Below are 24,955 nucleotides of genomic sequence, written 5' to 3' on the forward strand. Positions count from 1 at the left end.
TCTCTCTCTCTCTTTTTTTTCTCTCTCTCTTTCTCTTCTCTCTCTCTCCTCTTTCTCTCTCTTTTTCTCTCTCTCTCTTTCTCTTCTCTCTCTCTCCTCTTTCTCTCTCTTTTTCTCTCTCTCTCTTTCTCTTCTCTCTCTCTCCTCTTTCTCTCTCTTTTTTCTCTCTCTCTCTTTCTCTTCTCTCTCTCTGTCTGTCTCTCTCTCTCTTTTTTTCTCTGTCTCTGTCTCTTTCTCTCTCTCCTCTTTCTCTCTCTTTTTTCTCTCTCTCTTTCTCTTCTCTCTCTCTCCTCTTTCTCTCTTTTTTCTCTCTCTCTCTTTCTCTTCTCTCTCCTCTTTCTCTCTCTTTTTTCTCTCTCTCTCTTTCTCTTCTCTCTCTCTCCTCTTTCTTTTCTCTCTCTCTCTTTTCTCTCTCTCCCCTCTTTCTCTCTCTCTTTTTTCTCTGTCTCTCTCTCCTCTTTCTCTCTTTTTTTCTCTGTCTCTCTGTCTCCTTTCTCTTTTTTTCTCTGTCTCTCTCTCCTCTTTCTCTCTTTTTCTCTGTCTCTTTGTCTCCTTTCTCTTTTTTCTCTGTCTCTCTCTCCTCTTTCTCTCTTTCCCTCCTCTTTCTCTCTCTTTTTTCTCTGTCTCTTTCTCTCTTTTTTTCTCTCTCTTTCTCTTCTCTCTCTCTCCTCTTTCTCTTTCTTTTTTTCTCTCTCTCTCTTCTCTCTCTCCCCTCTTTCTCTCTCTCTTTTTTCTCTGTCTCTCTCTCCTCTTTCTCTCTTTTTTTCTCTGTCTCTCTGTCTCCTTTCTCTTTTTTTCTCTGTCTCTCTCTCCTCTTTCTCTCTTTTTCTCTGTCTCTTTGTCTCCTTTCTCTCTTTTTTCTCTGCCTCTCTCTCCTCTTTCTCTTTCTCTCTTTCCCTCCTCTTTCTCTCTCTTTTTTTCTCTGTCTGTCTCTTTCTCTCTTTTTTTCTGTCTGTCTCTTTCTCTCTCTCCTCTTTCTCTTTTTTTCTCTGTCTCTCTCACTTTCTCTGTCTCTGTCTCTCTCTCTCTTTTCTCTCTCTCTCTTTCTCTTCTCTCTCTCTCTTTCTCTTCTCTCTCTCCCCTCTTTCTCTCTCTTTTTTCTCTGTCTCTCTCTCCTCTTTCTCTCTTTTTTCTCTGTCTCTCTCTCCTCTTTCTCTCTTTTTTCTCTGTCTCTCTGTCTCCTTTCTCTCTTTTTTCTCTGTCTCTCTCTCCTCTTTCTCTCTCTTTTTCTCTCTCCCTCCTCTTTTTCTCTCTCCTCTTTCTCTCTTTTTTCTCTCTCTCTCTTTCTCTTCTCTCTCTCTCCTCTTTCTCTCTCTCTTTTCTCTCTCTCTTTCTCTTCTCTCTCTCCCCTCTTTCTCTCTCTCTTTTTTCTCTCTCTGTCTCTCTCTTTCTCTCTCTCTGTCTCTCTCTTTTTTCTCTGTCTCTGTCTCTCTCCTCTTTCTCTCTCTCTCTCTTTTTCTCTGTCTCTCTCTCCTCTCTCTCTCTTTCTCTCTCTCTTTTTTCTGTCTCTGTCTCTCTCTTTTTTCTCTGTCTCTGTCTCTCTCTTTCTCTCTCCTCTTTCTCTCTCTCTTTTTTTCTCTGTCTCTCTCTCCTCTTTCTCTCTCTCTTTTTTCTCTCTCTGTCTCTCTCTTTCTCTCTCCTCTTTTTTCTCTCTCTTTCTCTCTCTCTGTCTCTCTCTTTTTCTCTGTCTCTCTCTCTCTCTTTCTCTCTCTCTCTGTCTCTGCCTCTCTCTCTGCATCCGTCTGTTTCTCTCTGCATCCCTCTCTACTTAGTTCGGGAGTGCAGGAAAGGGAGTTGAGGCCGGTGGTTGTGTCTGAAGGGAGTCCTGTCTCTTTGAGGGTCAGAAGATGAAAAGAATGACAAAGGAGGTTTGAGATGAAAGGGAGCTCGGCGGTTTCAGAGGCGGCATTTCTGAGGGCTGATGGAAGGGGAGGAAGGTCTGGACAGGGACAGCAACGAGTCAGTCAAGGTGGATGGGAGGGGGAGAGACTACAAAGCACTTCATTCTTTTAGCTATTTAAATATTATTAAATTTAATAAGCAGGACCAACACTACCCTGTTTTGTGTCCTCCACTTTTTTGTGTGTGTCATTGATGCTATTTTCTTTTTCCCCTATTCTTTTTTTTTTTTTTTAAGTTTCTCACTACCCAACAACTTCCTTCCCTCCTGTTGCAGCTCTTCCTTTTAATAAGTAAACTCAAAGAAAATCAAGTAAAGCCTGCTTCTGTGCCGTTAGTGACAGGACGGTCTCCCAGGTGCTAGGGCCGGCTCCTGCCCTCATGGGTCCCGGCTGTAGGAGCCTCGTGGGACTCGGAGGCAGCCGAGAGCTCGGGAGACAGCAGGTCCTCGGTCCAAACCTTGTCTCTGACACTTTGTGTGCCTACCTGGGTCTCAGCTCCCTTATCTGAAAAACAAAGGGCGTGTGCCCCTGGCCCCTAAGGTTCCCTCTGCCCTAGCCTGGCGGGCTCAGGACTGCCTCCATCTTGACTGTTCTTGGGGAACAGCCCATTTCCTGGCCATGGTTTCTTTCTCGTTTCCATGTTTCTCTAATTAGGAAACGTTTGATTTTCTGGTCCGGACCAGCCAAGGCTGGGCCGCGGTGGGTCTGTCTGCAGGGGCCGTGACCTTTGGGCCTTTGGCCCGGGCTGCCGGCGCGGTTTGGACGGACTCCTGTCACAAAGAACTATTTGAAAGGCTGCTCCCGGCTCATTCTGGGCGGTTTCTGCCCGCCCGCCCTGGGGTTTTTCCCCGGGAGCAGCAGCTGTGAAGGGAGAGGTGGGCTCTGCCCCGGGCCTCCGGGAGGCCTTCCCCCAGAGTCCCCCGGCTTCCTGGCGCTCACCGGGCGGGGGCCACGAAGCAAGGCCAAAGCTGGGGGGGATGGGGGGCCGGACAAGCCCCCGGATCCGCTCTCTCCCAGCCCACAGAGGAGACAAGCTCCGCGGGAAGGAGACGGCCCGCGAGGCCTTGGGCGGAGGCAGCCAGAAAGTTGGGCAGAGATTTTTCTTTTCTTTCTCTGGGCTAACTCCTGAAAGTACCGCATTGCGGAGATGAGGGTTACTATGGGGCATTGTCACTCCCACACAAGTCTGTCTGCAAAGAGCGACGCCTAGAGGCTGCTGGGAATGGAGAAAACCCCTCGAATCCGAAAACAAAAAAAAGCTCCGGATAAATGAATCAACAAGTACCGAACTGGACGGCTAGAAGCCCCCCTTCATCCCCCCGCCCCCCGCCCCTCTAGGATTTATGGATGGGCATAAACAGGATGAGATAAGGAGAGAATAGGAGGGAAGGGAGGGAGGGAGGGAGGGAGGGGGGGGAAGGGAAGGAGAAAAGGAGGGGGACTATGCGCCCACTTGGATGAGATCATTGATGCATCGAAATATCAAAATATATGAAATCTCAGGAAAATAACAAAAAATAATTTCTCCAGCCAATTACACTTTCCTGTTAACTAAAAACAATTTTTTTTCCATAGACTGTTTACGGGTTTGCAAAGAATTGCCAGAGATAGATTTTAAAAATTAAAATTGTACTGATGCCTTTTTTTAACCAGCAAAACCAGTTTTTTTAATCTCTGTATTTGCATAGAAATGCCTGAGATAGATTTTAAAAATTAAAATTATACCGATGTCTTTTTTTTAACCAGCAAAGGTTTGCATAGAAGTCCCCGAGATATTTTTTTAATTAAATTTGTACCGATGCCCTTTTATTTTTTTTTTTAACCAACAAAGGTTTGCATAGAAATGGCCGAGATTTTTTAAAATTAAAATTGTACTGATGCTTTTTTATTTTTTAAGCAGCAAAGACAAGTCCCAGTCTCTCTCAAACGTTTATTAAGCGCTTACTGCGTGCCAGGCGCTGCGCTAGGATCCGGGGCTTGTGATTTACCGATACGGGCGGCTCGGGGCCAGAAAGCAGCCTCTGGGTCAGTGCGGAAGGGCGCGAATCTGAGACGGCCTGCCCCGAGTCATTCACCGTATCCAGCCCAGAGCCGGGGGGAAACCGAGGCCCGGGGGAGAAGGGACACGCCCCGGTCACAGCCCTGAGCTGAGGGGGAACCGAGGCCCGGGGGAGAAGGGACACGCCCCGGTCACAGCCCCGAGCTGGGGGGAAACCGAGGCCCGGGGGAGAAGGGATACGCCCCGGTCACAGCCCCGAGCTGGGGGGGACCTCAAAGGCCACGGAGCCGGGAGACAGAGGGGGAACCGAGGCCCGGGGGAGAAGGGACACGCCCCGGTCACAGCCCTGAGCTGGGGGGAAACCGAGGCCCGGGGGAGAAGGGATACGCCCCGGTCACAGCCCCGAGCTGGACCTCAAAGGCCACGGAGCCGGGAGACAGAGGGGGAACCGAGGCCCGGGGGAGAAGGGACACGCCCCGGTCACAGCCCCGACCTGGGGGGAAACCGAGGCCCGGGGGAGAGGGACACGCCCCGGTCACAGCCCTGAGCTGGGGGGAAACCGAGGCCCGGGGAGAGAAGGGACACGCCCCGGTCACAGCCCTGAGCTGGGGGGAAACCGAGGCCCGGGGGAGAGGGACACGCCCCGGTCACAGCCCCGACCTGGGGGGAAACCGAGGCCCGGGGGACACGCCCGGGTCACAGCCCCGAGCTGGGGGGGGGAACCGAGGCCCGGGGGAGAAGGGACACGCCCCGGTCACAGCCCCGAGCTGGGGGGAAACCGAGGCCCGGGGGAGAGGGACACGCCCCGGTCACAGCCCTGAGCTGAGGGGGAACCGAGGCCCGGGGGAGAAGGGACACGCCCCGGTCACAGCCCTGAGCTGGGGGGAAACCGAGGCCCGGGGGAGAAGGGATACGACCGGGTCACAGCCCCGAGCTGGGGGGAAACCGAGGCCCGGGGAGAGAAGGGATACGACCGGGTCACAGCCCTGAGCTGGGGGGAAACCGAGGCCCGGGGAGAGAAGGGATACGACCGGGTCACAGCCCTGAGCTGGGGGGGACCTCAATGGCCACGGAGCCGGGAGACAGAGGGGGAAACCGAGGCCCGGGGGAGAGGGACACGCCCCGGTCACAGCCCCGAGCTGGGGGGAAACCGAGGTCCGGGGGGAGAAGGGACACGCCCCGGTCACAGCCCTGAGCTGGGGGGAAACCGAGGCCCGGGGGAGAGGGACACGCCCCGGTCACAGCCCTGAGCTGGGGGGAAACCGAGGCCCGGGGGAGAAGGGATACGCCCCGGTCACAGCCCCGAGCTGGGGGGAAACCGAGGCCCGGGGGAGAGGGACACGCCCCGGTCACAGCCCTGAGCTGAGGGGGACCTCAAAGGCCACGGAGCCGGGAGACAGAGGGGAAACCGAGGCCCGGGGGGAGAAGGGACACGCCCCGGTCACAGCCCTGAGCTGGGGGGAATCTCAAAGGCCACGGAGCCGGGAGACAGAGGGGGAAACCGAGGCCCGGAGGGAGAAGGGACACGCCCGGGGTCGCCCAGAGGATGCAGATCTCGGGGCAGTTAGAGAGCGGGAAGTTGGGTCCCAGGAGGCAGCGGGGCCGGCTCGGGCCCACCCTCGGGCTCTGGGTCTGGCGGGCCGGGCCCGGGACCGAACGGAGGCCCCTCGCTCTCCTCCCGCCGGCTCCCTCAGAAGGGGCGTGTCTGACTGCTCGCTCTCCCGCGTGCCCCGCCCTGACCCTCGGCTCCGTGACTCGGTTTCCCCTTCTTTCTCTGCCGAGCTACGCCAGGTTAAGGGTTTTAGCTCGAGCTTCCGGGCGTGGATTCCGAGACAAAATAAGTCCCGGTCTCTCCGTATAATCTCTATCTCTACACACAATCTCGGATCTCGGTCTCCGTGCATCTCTCTCCGTGCACTCTTTGGAGGGAGTAATGGAGACTCGGACCCGCTCCTCCTTCTTCCCACACGGCAGAGCGAGGAAGGCAAAAGTGCCGGGCCACCGCGGCTGAGCCGCGCCTCGGCGTCCGCCGGGCCCTTTCCCACCTTTCTCTGGCCTCGGCAGCCCCGGCCCCGGGCAGGGCCGCCTTCGGAACTGTTTCCGGGAAGCGCGGGGCAGCGGCACGCAGTCAGCCTAGAAACAAGCGTCCCGTCTCCGGGACCGCGCTTAACCCGCGCGGGGCCTCCCCCACCCCAAAATGTAAAGTCGAAATCTGGCTTTGAAACCCTGCACAACGTCCCGTGTGTGCACAGAGATCTGTCTGTCTCTGTCTCTGTCTCGCTCCCTGTCTCTGTCTCTTCTCTGTCTCTGTCTCTGTCTCTGTCTCGCTCCCTGTCTCTGTCTCTGTCTTTCTTTCTCTGTGTGTGTATATATGTATATGTATGTGTGTAAATAGATGTTAACATTTCAGTTTCTTATTTATTTATTTTAACATTCTTCTTTTCCCTTTAAGTTTTCAATTTCAAATACTCTCCCTTCCTCGCTTCCCCTCTGAGAAAGCAAACACTATAGATCATCTGTATGTCTGTACATAGATAGATGCTAACATTTCAGTTTCTTATTTATTTTGAGCATTCTTCTTTTCTCTTTAAATTTGAGTTTCAAATTCTCTCCCTGCCTCCTATTCCCCCGAGGATGCAAACTATAGCTATATGTATATAATATATGGATAGATGTCTGTATATGTACGTATGTGTATAGGTAGATAGAGTTCAACATTTCAGTTTCTTTTTTATTTATTTTAGCATTCTTCTTTTCTTTTTAAGTTTTCAGTTTCAGATACTCTCCCTCCGTTCCCCTCTGAAAAAGCAAACAGTATGGATCATCTGTATATATATGTGTATAGATAGATTTTTAACATTTTATTTTATTAATTTATTTTAGCATTCTTTTTAAGTTTGGAGTTTAAGATACTCTCCCTTCCCCCCATTCTCCTGAGAATGCAAACTATAGATAAATATATAATAGATAGGTATCTGTATATGTATGTATGTGTATAGGTAGATAGATTTTAACATTTTAGTTTATTATTTATTTATTTTTAACATTCCTTTCTCTTAAATTTTGGAGTTTCAAATTCTCTCCCTTCTTCCCATCCCCTGAGAATGCAGACTATATATATATATATATATATATATATATATATATATATATATATATATATATATATATATATATATATATATATATATATATATATATATATATATATAAAATAGATAGATATTTGTATATGTATGGGTATATAGGTAGATAGATTTTAACATTTCAGTTTCTTATTTATTTATTTTTAACATTCTTTTCTCTTTAAATTTGAGTTTCAGATACTCTCTCTCCCATCCCCTCTGAAAAAGCAAACAATATAATCTGTATATGTATGGGTGTATAGGAAGATAAATTTTAACATTTCAGTTTATTATTTATTTTTAGCATCCTTTTCTCTTTAGGTTTGAGTTTCAGATGCTCTCCTTCCATCCCCTCTGAGAATGCAAACTATAGATAGATAGAGATGTATCTATCTGTATATGTATGTGTGTATAGGAGATTTTAACATTTCAGTTTTTTATTTATTTTTAACATTCTTTTCTTTAAATTTGAGTTTCAGATACTCTCCCTTCCTCCTATGCCCCCTGAGAAAGCAAACAATATAGATGATCTGCATGTGTTATGTGTGTGTAGATGGATTTTAACATTTCAGTTTTTTATTTATTTTTAGCATTCTTTTCTCTATAAATTTGAGTTTCAGATACTCTCCCTTCCTCCTATGCTCCCTGAGAAAGCGAACTATATATATATGTGTGTGTGTGTAAATAGAGATATATCTATATATCTGTTTATGTTTATGTGTATAGGTAGATTTTAACATTTCAGTTTCTTATTTATTTATTTTTAACATTCCTTTCTCTTTAATTTTGGAGTTTCAAATTCTCTCCCTTCCTCCTATTCCCCCTGAGAAAACAAACAATAGGTGTGTGTGTGTGTCTGTGTGTAGATTTTAACATTTCAGTTTCTTATTTATTTATTTTTAGCATTCTTTTATCTTTAAATTTGAGTTTCAGATACTCTCCCTCCCATCCCCTCTGAAAAAAGCAAACAATATAATCTGTATTTGTATGGGTGTATAGGTAGATAAATTTTAACATTTCAGTTTACTATTTATTTTTAGCATCTTTTTCTCTTTGAGTTTCAGATGCTCTCCTTCCATCCCCTCTGAGAATGCAAACTATAGATAGATAGAGATGTATCTATCTGTATATGTATGTGTGTATAGGAGATTTTAACATTTCAGTTTTTTATTTATTTTTAGCATTCTTTTCTCTTTAAATTTGAATTTCAGATACTCTCCCTTCCTCCCATCCCCTTGAGAAAGCAAATAATATAGGTAATCTGTATATGTTATGTGTGTGTATAGATAGATTTTAACATTTCAGTTTTTTATTTATTTTTAGCACTCATTTCTCTTTAAATTTGAGTTTCAGATACTCTCCTTTCCTCCTATTCCACCTGAGAAAGCAAACTATATGTATAAGTAAATAGATAGAGATATGTCTATATATCTGTTTATGTTTGTGTGTATAGGTAGATTTTAACATTTCAGTTTCTTATTTATTTATTTTTAACATTCCTTTCTCTTTAATTTTGGAGTTTCAAATTCTCTCCCTTCCTCCTATTCCCCCTGAGAAAACAAACAATATATGTGTGCGTATATGTGTATAGATAGATTTTAACATTTCAGTTTTTTATTTATTTTTAGCATTCTTTTCTCTTTAAATTTGAGTTTCAGATACTCTCCTTTCCTCCCATCCCCTTGAGAAAGCAAATAATAAATATATGTAAATAGATAGAGATATATCTATATATCTGTTTATGTTTGTGTGTATAGGTAGATTTTAACATTTCAGTTTATTATTTATTTATTTTTAACATTCCTTTTTCTTTAATTTTGGAGTTTCAAATTCTCTCCCTTCCTCCTATTCCCCCTGAGAAAACAAACAATATATGTGTGCGTATATGTGTATAGATAGATTTTAACATTTCAGTTTCTTATTTATTTATTTTTAACATTCTTTTCTCTTTAAATTTGAGTTTCAGATACTCTTCCTTCCTCTCATCCCCTCTGAAAAAGCAAACAATATAATCTGTATATGTATGGGTGTATAGGTAGATAGATTTTAACATTTCAGTTTATTATTTATTTTTAGCATCCTTTTCTCTTTAGGTTTGAGTTTCAGATGCTCTCCTTCCATCCCCTCTGAGAATGCAAACTATAGATAGATAGAGATGTATCTATCTGTATATGTATGTGTGTATAGGAGATTTTAACATTTCAGTTTCTTATTTATTTATTTTTAACATTCCTTTCTCTTTAAGTTTGGAATTTCAGATACTCTCCCTTCCTCCCATTCCCCCTGAGAAAGCAAACAATATATGTGTGTGTGTGTGAGTGTGTGTGTGTGTGTGTATAGATAGATTTTAACATTTCAGTTTCTTATTTATTTATTTATTTTTAACATTCTTTTCTCTTTAAATATGAGTTTCAGATGCTCTCCTTCCATCCCCTCTGAGAATGCAAACTATAGATAGATAGAGATGTATCTATCTGTATATGTATGTGTGTATAGGTAGATAGAATTTAACATTTCAGTTTCTTATTTATTTATTTTTAACATTCTTTTCTCTTTAATTTTGGAGTTTCACATTCTCTCCCTTCCTCCTATTCCCTCTGAGAAAGCAAACAATATATGTGTGTGTGTGTATATATATAGATATATTTTAACATTTCAGTTTCTTATTTATTTTGAGCATTCTTTTCTCTTTAAATTTGAGTTTCAGATACTGTCCCTTCCATCCTCTCTGAGAAAGCAAACAAACAATATATATATATATATATACATATTTATATTTATATATGTAAATAGAGATGTCCATATATCTGTTTATATATGTATATATATGTATATAGGTAAATAGATTTTAACATTTCAGTTTCTTATTTATTTTTAGCATTCTTTTCTCTTTTAAATTTGAGTTTCAGATACTCTCCCTTCCATCCCCTCTGAGAAAGCAAACAAAATATATATACATATCTATATTTATATATGTAGAGATGTCCATATATCTGTTTATATATGTGTGTATATAGGTAGATAGATTTTAACATTTCAGCTTATTCTTTATTTTTAATATTCCTTTCTCTTTAATTTTGGAGTTTTGGATTCTCTCCCTTCCTCCTATTCCCTCTGAGAAAGCAAACAATATATATATGTGTGTGTGTGTGTATAGATAGATTTTAACATTTCAGTTTCTTATTTATTTTTAGCATTCTTTTCTCTTTAAATTTGAGTTTCAGATACTCTCCCTTCCATCCCCTCTGAGAAAGCAAACAATATATATACATATTTATATTTATATATGTAAATAGAGATGTCCATATATCTGTTTATATATGTGTGTATATAGGTAGATAGATTTTAACATTTCAGCTTATTATTTATTTATTTTTAATATTCCTTTCTCTTTAATTTTGAAGTTTCAGATTCTTTCCCTTCCTCCTATTCCCCCTGAGAAAGCAAACAATATATATGTGTGTGTGTGTGTATAGATAGATTTTAACATTTCAGTTTCTTATTTATTTTTTAGCATTCTTCTCCCTTTAAGTTTTGAGTTTGATACTCTCCTTTCCTCCCATTTCCCCTGAGAAAGCAAACAACATACACCACATATGTGCATCTGTATGTGTGCATATAGATAGATGTTTAACACTTCGGTTTCTTATTTATTTATGTTAGCATTCTTTTCTCTGTAAGTTTCCAGTTTCAGATGTGCTCCCTTCCTCCCATCCCCTCTGAGAAAGCAAACAATATGCTATCAATTATACATGTGAAATGATACAAAACATATTTCCATATTAGCCATATTTTTTAAATAGTAAGAAAAATAAAGCGAGGAAATCCTAGTTCAGTTTGCACCAGATTTGATTAGTTCTCTTTCTGGAAGTAAATAGCATTTTTCCATTTTGTGTCCTCTCGGAACATTGTCTTGCTCCCGGTGGCTGTCATTCAGAATTGATTATCCCAATATTACTGTCACCGTGAACCATGTTCTTTTCACTTCATTCTGCATTATTTCATATAGGTCTTGCCGTGTTTTTCTGAAAACATCTCCCTTGTCATTTTAAAAAATAATATTCTATCACAAGCATATGCCGCAATCGGTTCGGCCATTCCCCACTGGAAAACTGGTTAAAAGGATATAAACCGGCAGTTTTCAGAAGAAGAAATCAAATCTCTCCTTAATTGCATGAAAACATTCGCTAAACCTTTATTGATTAGAGAAAAGCAAATTAAAACAACTCTGAGGCATTTTCTCCCACCCGAGTGAAGTGACCAGTGCTGGAAGGGATGAGGGAAAGAGAGACACTGAAGAGCTGCCGGGGGAGTGAGCGGGCCGGCCGAAAGGGCTCGCTGACTGAATAGCCTTTGACCCGGCAGTGGCAGGACTAAGTGTGTCCCCCTCCTCCATAAAGAAAAAGGAAGAAAAAAGAGAAAAGCAATTTTATGTACACAAATATTTCTACAGCTTTTTGGGGTGACAAAAAGGAAAGGGGGGAAATGGCTGAACAAGGTCCAATGTATGTTTCTAGATTGATTTCACATTATTCCAGTTTCCCCTGCTCAGTTTGGGTCAAAATGACCTCAGCTTGCTCCTCTCCCGCACCCCGCTCCCCGCCACAAAAGCAGTCAGCGCGGTGCCAAAAAAGGGGGGCAGACTCTCCTTGGTCTGCGCGACCTCAGGGTGTCACTAAACAACTCTGCAAATTATGGACAAAGCAAGGGGGGCAGTGGAATTAAGGGGGATCGGGAAAAGTTTCCGAGGTGGGAGTTTAGGGGGAGAGAATTCCAGCCGGGGAGAGCGATCAGAGAGGGATCTTCCCCCCCCCCTCCCCCAGGGGAGGGTTTTCTTTATTTTTCTTTCTTTATTAAGCGCCTACTGTGTGCCAGGTACCGTGCTAAGCACTTGGCTCATTTCATCCTCAGAAATGGGGATGCCGTTCGTCTCGTTTTTACGGGTGAGGAAACTGAGGCGGGAGGGCTCGTGTCTGCGGGGACCCAGCCCCAGCGCTCGGTCCCCCGCCTGGAGGCCCCCTCCCTTCCCCCTCCCGCCGGCTCTGCTGCAGAGCCGCCTTCTGCAGGTTACTTTGTATCTGCTTTGTGTTTCTTTGTATCTGTCCCCCTCCGCCCCCCCTCCTTCCCTCCGGCTTTCCAGAAGTTTCAGAGCTCGGTGGGAGGAGGGATGCGGCACTCTTCTCCATCAAACCTCGCTAGTGCTTCCGGGCTCCCCCTAGAGGAAAAACGAGCGAGAGCAGGCTAGGTTTCGGCCGCGCCCGGCTGCCAGACAGGGCGGGGGCCCTACAGCACCAGCTCTGGCCTCATCCGACCAGGACTGCAACAGGTTTTCCGTACGCATGCGCCAGGCAGGGGTGGGGTGGGGGTGGTGTGCGCGCCCGAGCGTGTGCGCGCCCGAGCGTGTGCCTACGTGACTGTGAGCGCGCGTGAGTGTGGCGGACGTAAGTGTGTACGTGGCGTATGCGTGCTTGCGATCGAGAGCTCCACGCTCTATTGAGCGGGCCTGGAAGGGAAGATCGGAAGTGCAGCTCGGCTTCGATTAGTTTTCCCTCGCCGCTTCCGGAGCCATGGCGGTCAACGCGACCACCAACCCGTCCCAGCTGCTGCCGCTCGGTAAAGTCGGGGTGGGGGAGCCGGGAAGAGGGCGGTGGGGTCCGGGACGAGGCGGGGAGGCCTGGGAGCCCTCCGCCTGCCGGACCCCGGGCCAGGCTAGGTCCCGAGGCGGCCAGCCCGCCTTCTTGAAACTCGGTCTCCCCCTCTGTGGAATGGTCCCGTGGCCTCGGGGGTCCCCCATCTCCAGGTCTTTTACCCTTGATGTGGCCTCGGACAAGTCCCTTAGCTCCCCGTGCCTCAGTCTCCCCCTCTGTGGAATAGCCCCCTGCCCTCTGAGGCCCCCCCCCCATTCTAGGTCTGTTTCCTTTTGTGGGGCCCGGGCAGACCCCTTAGCTCCCCGTGCCTCAGTCTCCCCCTCTGCCAAGTGGCTCCATGGCCTCATTCGGTGGCTAGAGCAGGACTTGGCATCCAGAAGCCCTGGGTTCAGGTTCTGCCTGAGTCCGGTCCTCCTCCCCTGCCTGCCTCAGTTTCCTTGTCTGTCAGCCAGGTCGGGGTTAGAGGGGGGAGGGGCCCTCATCGGGATGTGCCGGAGGGGGACCTGAGCTGTTTCCCAGGAGGCAGGATTTGCATCCCCTCGGGCCGCCGCTGGGGCGGCGGGAGAGAGAGCAGGGGGTGGGGATGTGCTCCCTGCGCTGTGCTCCTGGGGAAACCGAGGCAGGCGGGGCTGCAGTTCTGGATGTCACTTATCCACAGTGGGCTAGGGACCGTCCTCCCTGTGTCCTGCACGTCCCGACCGACTGGGGCGTCCCGGCGGGGTAGCAGGGGCCCGGCCTTAGTTGGGTTTGCCGTCTGGGCTTCGGCCCCGTCCTCCCAGGCAGGTCCCCCCTCCTCCCGGGCAGGTCCTCCTCCTCCCGGGCAGGTCCCCCCTCCTCCCAGGCAGGTCCCCCTCCTCCCGGGCAGGTCTCCCTCCTCCCGGGCAGGTCCTCCTCCTCCCGGGCAGGTCTCCCTCCTCCCAGGCAGGTCCTCCTCCTCCCGGGCAGGTCCCCCTCCTCCCGGGCAGGTCCTCCTCCTCCCGGACAGGTCCCCCTTCCCCCGGCAGGTCCCCCTCCTCCCGGGCAGGTCCCCCTCCTCCCAAGCAGGTCCCCCCTCCTCCCGGGCAGGTCCCCCTTCCCCCGGCAGGTCCCCCCTCCTCCCGGGCAGGTCCCCCTCCTCCCGGGCAGGTCCCCCTCCTCCCAGGCAGGTCCTCCTCCTCCCGGGCAGGTCCCCCTCCTCCCAGGCAGGTCCCCCCTCCTCCCGGGCAGGTCCCCCTCCTCCCGGGCAGGTCCTCCTCCTCCCAGGCAGGTCCCCCTCCTCCCGGACAGGTCCCCCTCCTCCCGGGCAGGTCCCCCTCCTCCCAGGCAGGTCCTCCTCCCCCCTGCTGAGCGGCTGGGGAAAGAGTGAGAAACAGAAGCTTTTGGAGGAGTGTCATCTTTCGGTTCCGGAGGCTTCTGTCTGTAACTGGGCTCAGCGGGGCTGGGGGGGGGGGGGCTCCGCTCCGGAGACTTGTTCACGGCTCTCTGTCCTCTACGCTTCTAGAACTCGTTGACAAGTGCATCGGCTCTCGGATCCACATCGTGATGAAGAGCGACAAAGAGATCGTGGGCACTCTGCTGGGGTTCGACGACTTCGTCAGTATCCTTTGAAATGCCCGCTTTTGAACGTGTGCACACACAGGTCTGACCTCCCACCGCACTCGAGGCCCTTGGAGAAGGCTTGTGACAGGGGGAGGGGGGAGGGGCTCTGCCCCAGGCCAGTCCCGCCTGCGGGATCTCCCCCCCCTTCTGAGTCCCTGCGCCAGCCTCCTCCGCCTGTGTTGTGTCACTTACGGTTCTGGTATAAACCTCAGAATTATCCCTTCCTTTTATCGCCAGCATCTTGTGACATCTGTTAAATGTTGGCAGAATTAAAGCGGATTTTTGCTGCTGCTGGTCTTTAATTGTGTTTCAGAAGTTGAATCCAGAAAGAGAGGGAGGAGATGGAGGGGTACACAGAGAGAGAGACTGAGACAGAGACAGGACCAGAGACAAGTGAGAGAGACAGAGAAGAGAGACAGAAAGAAGAGAGATAAAGAGACAAGAGTCCCGAGAGAAACAGTCAGAAAAAGAGACAGAAAGACATAGAAACAGACAGCAAGAGACAGATACAGAGAGAGGGAGGCAGAAGAGATAGAGAGACAAGGAGACAAAAAGAGAAGAGACAGAAATATGTAGAAATAGACAAAGACAAAAGAGTGACAGAGACAGAGACAGGACCAGAGACAGAGAAGAGAGACAGAAAGAAGAGAGATAAAGAGACAAAAGTCCAGAGAGAAACAGTCAGAAAAAGAGACAGAAAGACATAGAAACAGACAGCAAGAGACAGATACAGAGAGAGGGAGGCAGAAGAGATAGAGAGACAAGGAGACAAAAAGAGAAGAGACAGAAATATGTAGAAATAGACAAAGACAAAAGAGTGACAGAGACAGAGACAGGACCAGAGACAGAGAAGAGAGACAGAAAGAAGAGAGATAAAGAGACAAGAGTCCAGAGAGAAACAGTCAGAAAAAGAGACAGAAAGACATAGAAACAGACAGCAAGAGACAGATATAGAGAGAGGGAGGCAGAAGAGATAGAGAGACAAGGAGACAAAAAGAGAAGAGACAGAAATATGTAGAAATAGACAAAGACAAAAGAGTGACAGAGACAGAGACAGGACCAGAGACAAGTGAGAGAGACAGAGAAGAGAGACAGAAAGAAGAGAGATAAAGAGACAAGAGTCCAGAGAGAAACAGTCAGAAAAAGAGACAGAAAGACATATAAACAGACAGCAAGAGACAGATATAGAGAGAGGGAGGCAGAAGAGATAGAGAGAGACAAGGAGACAGAAAGAGAGAAGAGAGACAGAAATATGTAGAAATAGACAAAGACGAAAGAGTGACAGAGACAGAGACAGGACCAGAGACAAGTGAGAGAGACAGAGAAGAGAGACAGAAAGAAGAGAGATAAAGAGACAAGAGTCCAGAGAGAAACAGTCAGAAAAAGAGACAGAAAGAAAAAGAAACAGAAACAGAGAGAGGGAGGCAGAAGAGATAAAGAGACAAGGAGACAGAAAAAGAGAAGAGAGACAGAAATATGTAGAAATAGACAAAGACAAAAGAGTGACAGAGACAGAGACAGGAGACAGACGGGGAGTCACAAGAGAGAGACAGAAGACAGAAACAGCAGAAAGAGAACAGTCGGAGACAGACGGATTCAGAGAGGCAGGGAGACGAGATACCGAGAGAGAAGTGAGCGGATAAAGACAGAAAAAAGATAGAGACAGAAAGTGAGAGAGACAGTCACGAGACAAAGACGGAATGATAGAGAAATAGAGACGGGAAAACAGACAAAGGGAGACAGAAAAGACAGTTAAAGAGAAAGACAGAAGACAGACAGAGAAATAGGCAGAAAAAGAGAGACAGAGATGGAAAGAGTTTTAAAAAGAAAAAGTGAGACGGACAGACACAGAAAAAAGAGATAGTCGGAGAGAGAGATGAGACAGACAGACTGAGAAAGGATAAAGACAGAATCAGAAGAAGAGATTCAGAAAGAGGCAGAGGAGAGACAGGGAGACAGAAGAGTGAGAAAGAAACAGGTGGAGAGGAGAGAACAGTCAGAAGGAGACAAGATAGAGGAAGAAGAGACAGACATAGAAACAGACAAAAAGAGAAAGACTGAAAGAGACAGAAACAGATAGAAAAAGAAATAGAGACAGACAAGAAAGACAGAAAGAGTCAAAGACAGAAAAAGATACAGAGAGACAAAGACAGACAGACAAGGAGACAGAAGAGAGCAGATAGGGAGACGCAGAAAAGACACAAAGTGAGGCCGAAAAAGAGGAAGGGGACTACTGTTTATCTGCTCTTATTTCCTTGAGTGCCACTTCTAGACATGGTATTGGAAGATGTCACTGAGTTGTGAGTATCATTCAAATTTGGTTTGGGGAAGATTTCTCCCTCCCTTCCTGCCCTCCTCCCCTGGCCTTCCAGTTCCTTTTTTCATTAGAATGGAAGTGAGAGCCAGGAATGTCTGTCACTTATATTTTATTCCCATTGCTGAGCCCAGGTCCTTGCACTTTTAAGGTTCTTAGTAAATGCTCTATTTTTCATCTTGTCTCTTGTTTTTCTCCCTTTACCCCCTTTATGGTAATACTAGTGAGCCAACATAAGATCTGTTCCTTTTGTGACTAAAAATTACAAATACTTTGCCATCAGACTGTCATGGAGTGATTGCTCTAACCTAATTGTCGTGAAATCTGTTTTCTTAGGTACTAAGTAGAGTAGACACAGTTCAACAAACATAGATCCTGTTAACAGGCTCAGTTCAGATAGGCAGGCTGGTCACAGTGATCGTTAAGAAGAGGGCAGATGGAATTAGAAACAAATGACCAAGTTCATTTGGAAGAAGAAAGTATCAGGAACTTCAAAGAAACTGGGGGAAAAGGTGTAAAGAAAGCAAATTCAGTGATAACGGACTTTAATTGTTGAAGTGTAAAATAGATACTTCTGATTATTTTAAATGAAAATTTTGTTGTGTAAATAAAATCTATGTAGCCAGCAATAGAAGGAATGTAGAAAATTAGAAACTCATATTCAGTCTCTCAGAGAGATTTTGATTGAGCTAGAATATTGCTGTGGTATAGGAAACTGAGCTGATTCGGAAAAACCTGGAAAGACTTGGATTTAGGAAGGAAGATGCTGTGAAACAGATGCTGAGTGGGAATGAGCCTCGTGTGGGCTTATGCACATGTAAATGAGTGTATATTGTAGATATATTTATAGATATTTATATATATGTAGGGTGTGTGTATATTGGAGCTTACTTGTAGCCTTCGAGAGGCAGGGAGGGGGAAGGTAAGTTCCCATGTTCTGTGTACAAGGCGATGGTTTTTTTTCTTTTCTCATTTTGTATTTAAGTTTAAAATAAATTAAGAACTTAGCAGAAGAAGAGGTCAGGTTGCTCAAGCTATGAAGAGGCTTGGAGAAGCCGGCTTAGTTTCTTGACTTAATCTCAGAAAACCAATGAATTCATAGGATTCAGCTTCGGCCCTTGCTCTGTCTGATTTCGGAGCTGCTTTATGAATGAGCATAATACTCATTTACAAATCATTTTAGTGTGATGTGTCTAGAGCAATGGTGTCATACTCAGAAATGAGAGCACTAAATTTATAAAGATCGTTTCTGGCTACTTAAAGAGTTAGAAAACCATGAATTAACATTATCTATGTTTTGTTGCATTTTGTTAGATGTTTCTTAATTAGGGTTAGAGTTTATCTAGCAGGAGCTCACTTGGGAGTGTTGGGGGCATGGGCGGTGGGTTTGCCATCTCAGGTGTCTCTAGTTTTAGGTGGGGGTGCTCCCTCAGCACTGCAGTGAAAGGGCCTTCTGCATCTGAGTGGGCGGGCTTTCTAACAGTCGGAGCCAAGCGACTCAGTGAGGGCAGTGTGGGAGCTGTGGGCCGGTGCTGGCTGACAGGCCTTGTGTCTCCAGGCCCGCAGGAAGCTTTTCTCTGTAAGGGAACCTGCTGGCCCTGGTGTGGATGTCCTGGGGCTGCCGTTCAGGGGCAGCCTCTGAGTAAACGTCCCTGGCCCCAGGAGGTCAGAGCTTTTGGCACTGGCGCTTCCAGCGCGCTGTCCTCCTTCCTGAAGGGCTGGGGCTGGTGTGGCTGCCGAGGCCCGAGCAGATTTCCACGGCCTGAATCCAGGTTCTCTGTAATGCTGGAAAGAGACTGGAGGCCCCGAGTGCAGGGTCAGGCTTATTGTGGGAATGGGGGAAGGGGGCTGCGGGGGGCTCCCGAAAGCCAGTATCAGTTCATGTTGGGTTCTTTGTTTAAAACCTTTTTTGGATTCTGGGCATCCCAGACCAGCTGAAGTTACGTCCTTTTTGGTATTTTGAAGAGGTTTGAGAGGTTGTGAGCATTGGAGGGAATGGTGTCGTGCACCATCTATTTCCAGAAGAGGATTTTAATGGAAATTTTACAGTTGCCTCGCTAATGTCTTAGGCCCCTGCCAGAGGGATTGGCTTAGTGGGTGGCCAGGAGCCTAGAAGGAGGGGCCCCTTCTTTTTCACCCGTGTTGGGAGCCTTCTGGCTCCTGCTGCTGCCTTTTCATGTCTGCAGCCAAGCATCCTCCGTGTGTCCTTTGGGAAAGAGCCCGGCCCCATTTCCCACTTTTGTAGTCTTCTGCCTCTCTTTTTTTAAATAGGAAATATTTTGAGGCTAGAGAATATATTCTTTTTTTGAAAATCTTGATTGATGTTGCAAAAATTAACCCACTTTCTGTTCTCTGGTTTCCTTTAGTGAGATCACCCCTGAAGGAAGGAGGATCACCAAGCTTGATCAGATCTTGTTGAATGGAAATAACATAACAATGGTAAGGCGCGTTTTCAGCTGTACTCCTTGGGTGTGGAGAAAGATGGAGGTCATCTTGGGGTTTCCACTTGTGCCAGCCAGAGGCCAGTGAGTGTCTGAGATGGCAGCGGAGGCCCGACCTGTGTATTTAGTACCTAAAAAGCTTCCTGTCCTGGCCAGTGAACCAGGGATGGTCCTGAAAAGCCAGAGCATCCTAGATCCTGCACTCTCTCTTTTGATTTTTGTCGGCGTTTGGGAGGACTTTGGAGTCCCTGCCATCAATGTTAGAGTGGCCAGGGTGGTCAGGGGAATGTAGGTGGAGTCCAGGCAGATTTTTTTTTGGGGGGGTGAGTTTAAAAATACTTGAACTGCTGTGTTAAATTTTAGTTCTGCATTATTTTTTCCATTCATGACTTATCCCTAAAGCATTTAGGATTTATAAATGGGAAAATACCTATTGGAGAAAGAATCTGCAGGAAACATTTGTCATCTGCCTCAACTTTGATTTCTTTAGTAGAAAGCCATGGCGGCATCTCGGCACCTGGAAGGCTTTTGGGTAACAGCTTTAGGGGCGGCTTGGGGTGAAATGAGGGGAGAGCCCTGGAGCTGTTAGCAAGGGCCTTAGGCTCATGGTTTTACAGGGCCCCAGGTAAGGAGAAGTAAGCCGGTCATGGCAACTGTACTCTTTCACCATATGAAAGCGCCAGCTTGAAGCATTCTTGGGCCATGCCAGTGGGAGGGCGCAGGCCTGGCCACCTGATGGGTTCCGGTGGCTGCCTCCCCAGGGCCTCAGCTTCCTCCCAAGCCAGGACGCTTTGAGTATCATGGCTGGGTGCCGCTGAAATGCCCGCTGAATGTCCACGGTGTTGGCCCCAGAACTGCCGGCGTGATTTTCTGTGTCTTTAGATAAATGTGGATAAAACTCAGGAGGAGATGCCAGGACTTGGCTAGAGCTTGCCCACAGTGCCCCGCGCCCTGTGTGAGGAGTAACGATCTGGGCACCTTTGGAGACGTTTCCTAGGCAGACACCCAAGCAGGCGCTGGGGAGAGAGGCATCTTCAGGGCTGGACCTTCCAGCCTTGACCCCCGGGGAGAGGAGGTTGCCTGCCCAAGGTCACGGGAGATGGGGCAGGATTTGATCTTGGTCCCCTTGCCCAAAGGCCAGTGCGGTTCTTTGTAGGTCCAGGCTTGACCTTCAGACAGCATCTCCCTCTGTTGCTTCACTGATGGGAGGGGATTCTGGATTGTTCTTGGAGACTATTCCTGGGGAGCACAGGCCCTGATGGGTCAAGCTGAAGACGTTTTCATGTGGGCCCACTGGTGTTCTGACTCACCTGAACCCTAACAGCGGCTTGAGGAAAGTGATGGGGAAAATGGGCAGAAAGGTTTTGTGGGGCTGTGGCATTCCTTCTGGGGTAGAGACCCTCCCCCCCCACACCCATCGGTGCTGGCTGACTCGTGGGCCACTGCCCACCAGAGGGTCCCAGCTGTATGTCTGGGGCAGGCATGGCCCTCGGTCTCGCTGACTCTGGCTTGCCTCTGCTCTCCCACATTAGGCCTCCTCCTTACCAGAATGGGATAGGGGTGGAGGGAGCGTACACCATTCTTGTGTTCTTTCCTGAGGTACACGACTAGCTAGTTGGGTCTTGGACCAGTTCATTGCAGGTAGAAAGGATTCTCACCAAAGGGTTGCCTTCCCAGTGGTGAATATTCTTGCCTCTGAGGTTCATTAAAACCTGTGGTGGGAGGTTTGTGATCTGTGTTCCTATAGAATGTAATCCCTCTAGAGGCAGATCTTTGAAGTGATATTTATATAAACTGATGAGAAGCGATATTCTAGTTAGTTAACTTATTGATTTATATTTTTTGAGAAGTTTAAAAGAATTTTAAAAAATCTTTCAATAAGAATATTTAGCATTTGAGATGAATGTTGACTATTTGTAAAGATTGTATTGTTATTTAACCTTTCTAGAATGTGAAAAAAATCAGTTTTTTTTATAATAGTTTTTTATTTTTCAAAACACATGAAAAGATAGTTTTCAGCATTTGCCTTTACAAAACTTTGTGTTCCTTATCTTTCTCCTTCACTCCTCTAGACAGCAGGTAATTCAATATATGTTAAACATGTATAGTTCTTCTATACATATTTTTACAATGATCATGCTGCATAAGAAAAATTAGATTTAAAAAACGAGAAAGAAAACAAAAAGTGAGCAAACAACAACAAAAAAGGGGAAAATACTATTTCGCGATCCACACCCAATCCCCATAGCTCTCTCTGTAGATGCACATGGCTCTCTCCATCACAAATCTATTGGAATTGGTCTGAATCACCTTATTGTTGAAAAAAGCCAAGTATCACAGTTGATCATCACATAATTTTATTCTTACTGAATACAATATTTTCTTGGTTCTACTCACTTCACTTAGCATCAATTCAGGTACGTCTCTCAAGGTTTTTCCAAAATCATGCTGCTGATCATTTCTTACAGATCCATAACATTCATATACCATAATTTATTCAGCACTCTCCAACTGGCAGGAATCCATTCAGTTTCCAGTTCCTTTCCACTGCTGCAAACATAAAAAAGCTAATCTTTAAACTTCACAAATTAAGCCAGATGTCACTATTATAATGACATCACATCTCCACTAAGTATTCAGGGAAGATTGTAACTTAAAAGAGTGACGAACTTTAGTCTACCTGAAAAGCCGAGCATTTTAGATCAGGTTCTGTGAAAAATTCTTTTGGAAACTTTTAAACTAGTAATTGCTAGATGAGGTTTGTGTGGCGACGGTATAGATATTTATTCAATGACAACTAATTGTACTTCATGGAAACTTTTTTGCAATGACAGTTTTTGTTTTTGTTTTTTATTTAGCTGGTTCCTGGAGGAGAAGGACCTGAAGTATGATGCTTGAAGGCGTCTTTTTGTCATATGTGGATCTTCTTTTGTCAAGTGGAGAGGTTTTTGTTTGTTTGGTTGGTTTTTTTACTTTTAATGTTGATATTTGATACAGTTACATTTCCTGTTAAAGGGAAAATTCTTCAAGGATGGATTGTAAATTATATTTTTTGTAATTTGGAATCATGAATTTCTAGTAAAAGAAATCAGTTTGATGTTCCAAGCCTAAAATAAAGTCCTTTTTTCATTATTTGTGGTTTTATTTATGAAACTACTGGTTTCAAAGGCAGGGGGAGATAACAGGGAGCATTTTGTCTCCGTGGTAGACCTGGAAGTGTTGACTCCACATCATAATGAGAATCTGGGAAAGTAAGAGATCTTAAGAAACCTGAGGTTCACGGAATCTATGGGAAGATTTCAGGTCTGCAAATTAAGAATTATGTTGATAATTGCTGATACTGTTTTCTTTATAATCCTGTGTGTTTCATCTTCTGTAATAAAAACAGTTCTGAGAGGGAGGTTGGTGGACTGCAGCAGACTCAAGGTCCCCGTGCAGGGTCTGCAGTGGGCAGCTTCCTCGGCTCAAGGAGGGACCGGAGTTTGGCTGGTGCTGAAGGCTGGGGCTAAAGGTCTTCGAGGCTCAGGCATTTTTGTCCCACCAATACTTCTTCAAAGGAAGCAGCTTTGTACAACACGTGAGACTCCTCAATGGGAAGAACCTTTGGAAGTTCTTTGGAGCCGCTTTCTTCTCTGGTAGGGATAGGCTCTGGGGCTTGACGGCTTTCCTTCCTTGGGTTGTTCCTCCCGTCAGAGAAATCCTTAGGTCGGTAACGTTATTGAGCCTCCTTTAGCTGCTTTTGGGCAAATGTTCCTGCCTGAGAGCCACCCCCATGCCTTTGTGTGCCCTCCAAACTCCCCTGGTGCCTTAGGGGCGTGGATCAGGCGCTGATGGGCCCCTGGTTTTGTAGAGCAGGAGGCCGAGACCAGAAGGGCCGTGGGCTGGCCACACTGCACCTGGCTTCCCTCAGGTTTCTTACCTGTTTCCCAAGGGGGTCGGGAGCATCCAACGAGACAGTCCTTGGGAAGTGCTCAGCAGGGTCCCTGGTGTGGGCTCAGTAGGTGCTTTTAATGCTCTGATATTCTGATATTCTCTCATAATGTGACTAATATGGAAATATGTTTAACATGATTGTACATGTATAACCTGTATCAGATTGCTTGCTGTGTCAGGGGTTGGCAATAAGGGAGAGTGGTAGGAAAAACTTGGAACTCAAAGTCTTACAAAAATGAATGTTGAAGACTATCTTTACATGTAATTGGAAAAAAAAAAACATTAAGTTAAAAAAAGAAGAAAAAAATAAACTGCTAAATGATCTGAGTTTGTATTGGTTAAACGGGATTATTTTTATTGCCCAGAAAATTGACCAACGGGTTAGAATAGATTTGGTATCAAGAGTTTGGGGGCTAATGTTTTATTATTTTAAATAAAAATCTTGGTTTTTCTCAGAGTTGAGTGAGGATTTGAGATAAGGCAAGACTCAATGCTTTCAATCACTCAGCTAACAGACCTTTTTTAGTGGGGGGGAGGGTGGTTTGGACCTGTGAGTTGAGTGATTTTACTTACTTGGTGAGTAAAATCCCTCATTATTGCTGATAGATCTGGTGTCTCCTTGATTTCCACAACATCTAGTTCTCAGTGTACAAAAGAGCCAGTTGGTCTTGGTGGAACACAAGCAAGAGACAAGGGAAGTTACATGAATCTGCAAATTACCTGCATAAAAATGACAGATGAGATCATAAGGAGGCTGGAGGGAAGAGGGCCCAGAATGGAGGCTCGGAGGATGCCCCTGGGGTTTTTGATGTGGATGGAACTCCACTGAAGGAGACCCAGGAGAGTTCAAGCATAGTTGCTGTCCTAGGAGCCTGGGAAGGAGGCGGTCGGGGTTGTGCTGCAGGTGTGCAGGAAGGAGGGCCACGAGAAAGGGTTGCTTGGGCTTGTGGGTGACCAGAGAGCCTCTGGGCTGGGAGCCTCACCTCTTTGGGCGGGTGAAGGCTGTCCCTTTCATTTCACCACCAGCAGCAAAAGCCGCGGTGGGAGCAGTAGTAGGCACCTGGGGGACAGTGGTCCTGTGTGGATGCTGCCAGGACCCTCCCTAGTCCAAATCCGGCCTCACATTAGCCAGGCAAGTTGCTTCTCTCTGTCTGCCTCATTTTCCCCATCTGTAAGGTGGGCTGGAGAAGGAAATGGCAAACCCAGTGTCTTTGCCAGGAAAACATCAGATGGGCTCATGGAGACTCAGACAAAATAGTGTTTATGTCACATTTTAAGGTTTGCAAAATGCTTTACATACATCACCTGATCTTCATGAGATGAAATTCTCCATTATCTTCTGACACAATCTGATCTTCACAACCTATGAAATGGGTCCAGTCGTCATCCTTGTGTAACAGATACGAGGGAACAGGCTGAGTGAGGTTAAGGGACATAGCCAGGGTCATGTGGCCGGCAACCCTCTGCTATCTTGAGGAATCATGTTCTGGGTATATGGAAACGCCCTTTTTTGGTGTTTAAATTCAGAACAAGAAAAAATGGATACTTTGTCCTCATAGTGACTGCGTTCTAAGAGACGTGGAGGGGAAGTCCAAGGAGAGGGAGTGCTGGCTGTGTCCCACAAAGGGATCAGAAGTGACTTTGTCTTAAACACAGCCCGCAGTCCTGGGGACCAAGGAGTCGTGCTCGCCCTTCAGGGCTGCACCCGAGCATATGCGCGTCCCTCCATGACCAATTCCAGTTAGATTGTATCACCAGTGTCGTTCTTAGTGCCGCATCAGCCGTGGCCACGGAGGGGCGAGCAGAAAAGCCTGGACGGGCAGAAGAGCCTTCTTCACAGTCTCCCTTAAGCCACCAAGAGCATCATCAGGCCTGGAGTCCTGGGACCGGAACTGGCCCTCCCTCAATTCTGCCTCCCTCCCAGTTTAAATAACAGTTGATAAAAGTAACAGTAAAAGTGTGCATTGTTCTTAAAGCATTTCTGGGTTCTTTGGAGTTATAGGGTCATTGTTTTTC

General features: G+C 46.5%; 1 protein-coding gene across 1 annotated transcript; it reads left to right on the top strand.

Moving 5' to 3' along the window:
- Positions 1-12,499: 12,499 nt before the first annotated feature.
- LSM5 (LSM5 homolog, U6 small nuclear RNA and mRNA degradation associated) lies at positions 12,500-22,138 on the top strand. The gene is made up of 5 exons (XM_074284346.1): positions 12,500-12,638; positions 14,154-14,249; positions 16,524-16,551; positions 18,932-19,004; positions 21,865-22,138. Exons 1-5 carry the CDS (start codon positions 12,593-12,595, stop codon positions 21,895-21,897), a joined length of 276 nt encoding a protein of 91 aa, XP_074140447.1. The 5' UTR covers positions 12,500-12,592; the 3' UTR covers positions 21,898-22,138.
- The last annotated feature ends 2,817 nt before the right edge of the window (positions 22,139-24,955 follow it).

The sequence above is a fragment of the Sminthopsis crassicaudata genome, chromosome 1, assembly GCF_048593235.1.
Source record: "Sminthopsis crassicaudata isolate SCR6 chromosome 1, ASM4859323v1, whole genome shotgun sequence".
NCBI classification, from domain to species: domain Eukaryota; kingdom Metazoa; phylum Chordata; class Mammalia; order Dasyuromorphia; family Dasyuridae; genus Sminthopsis; species Sminthopsis crassicaudata.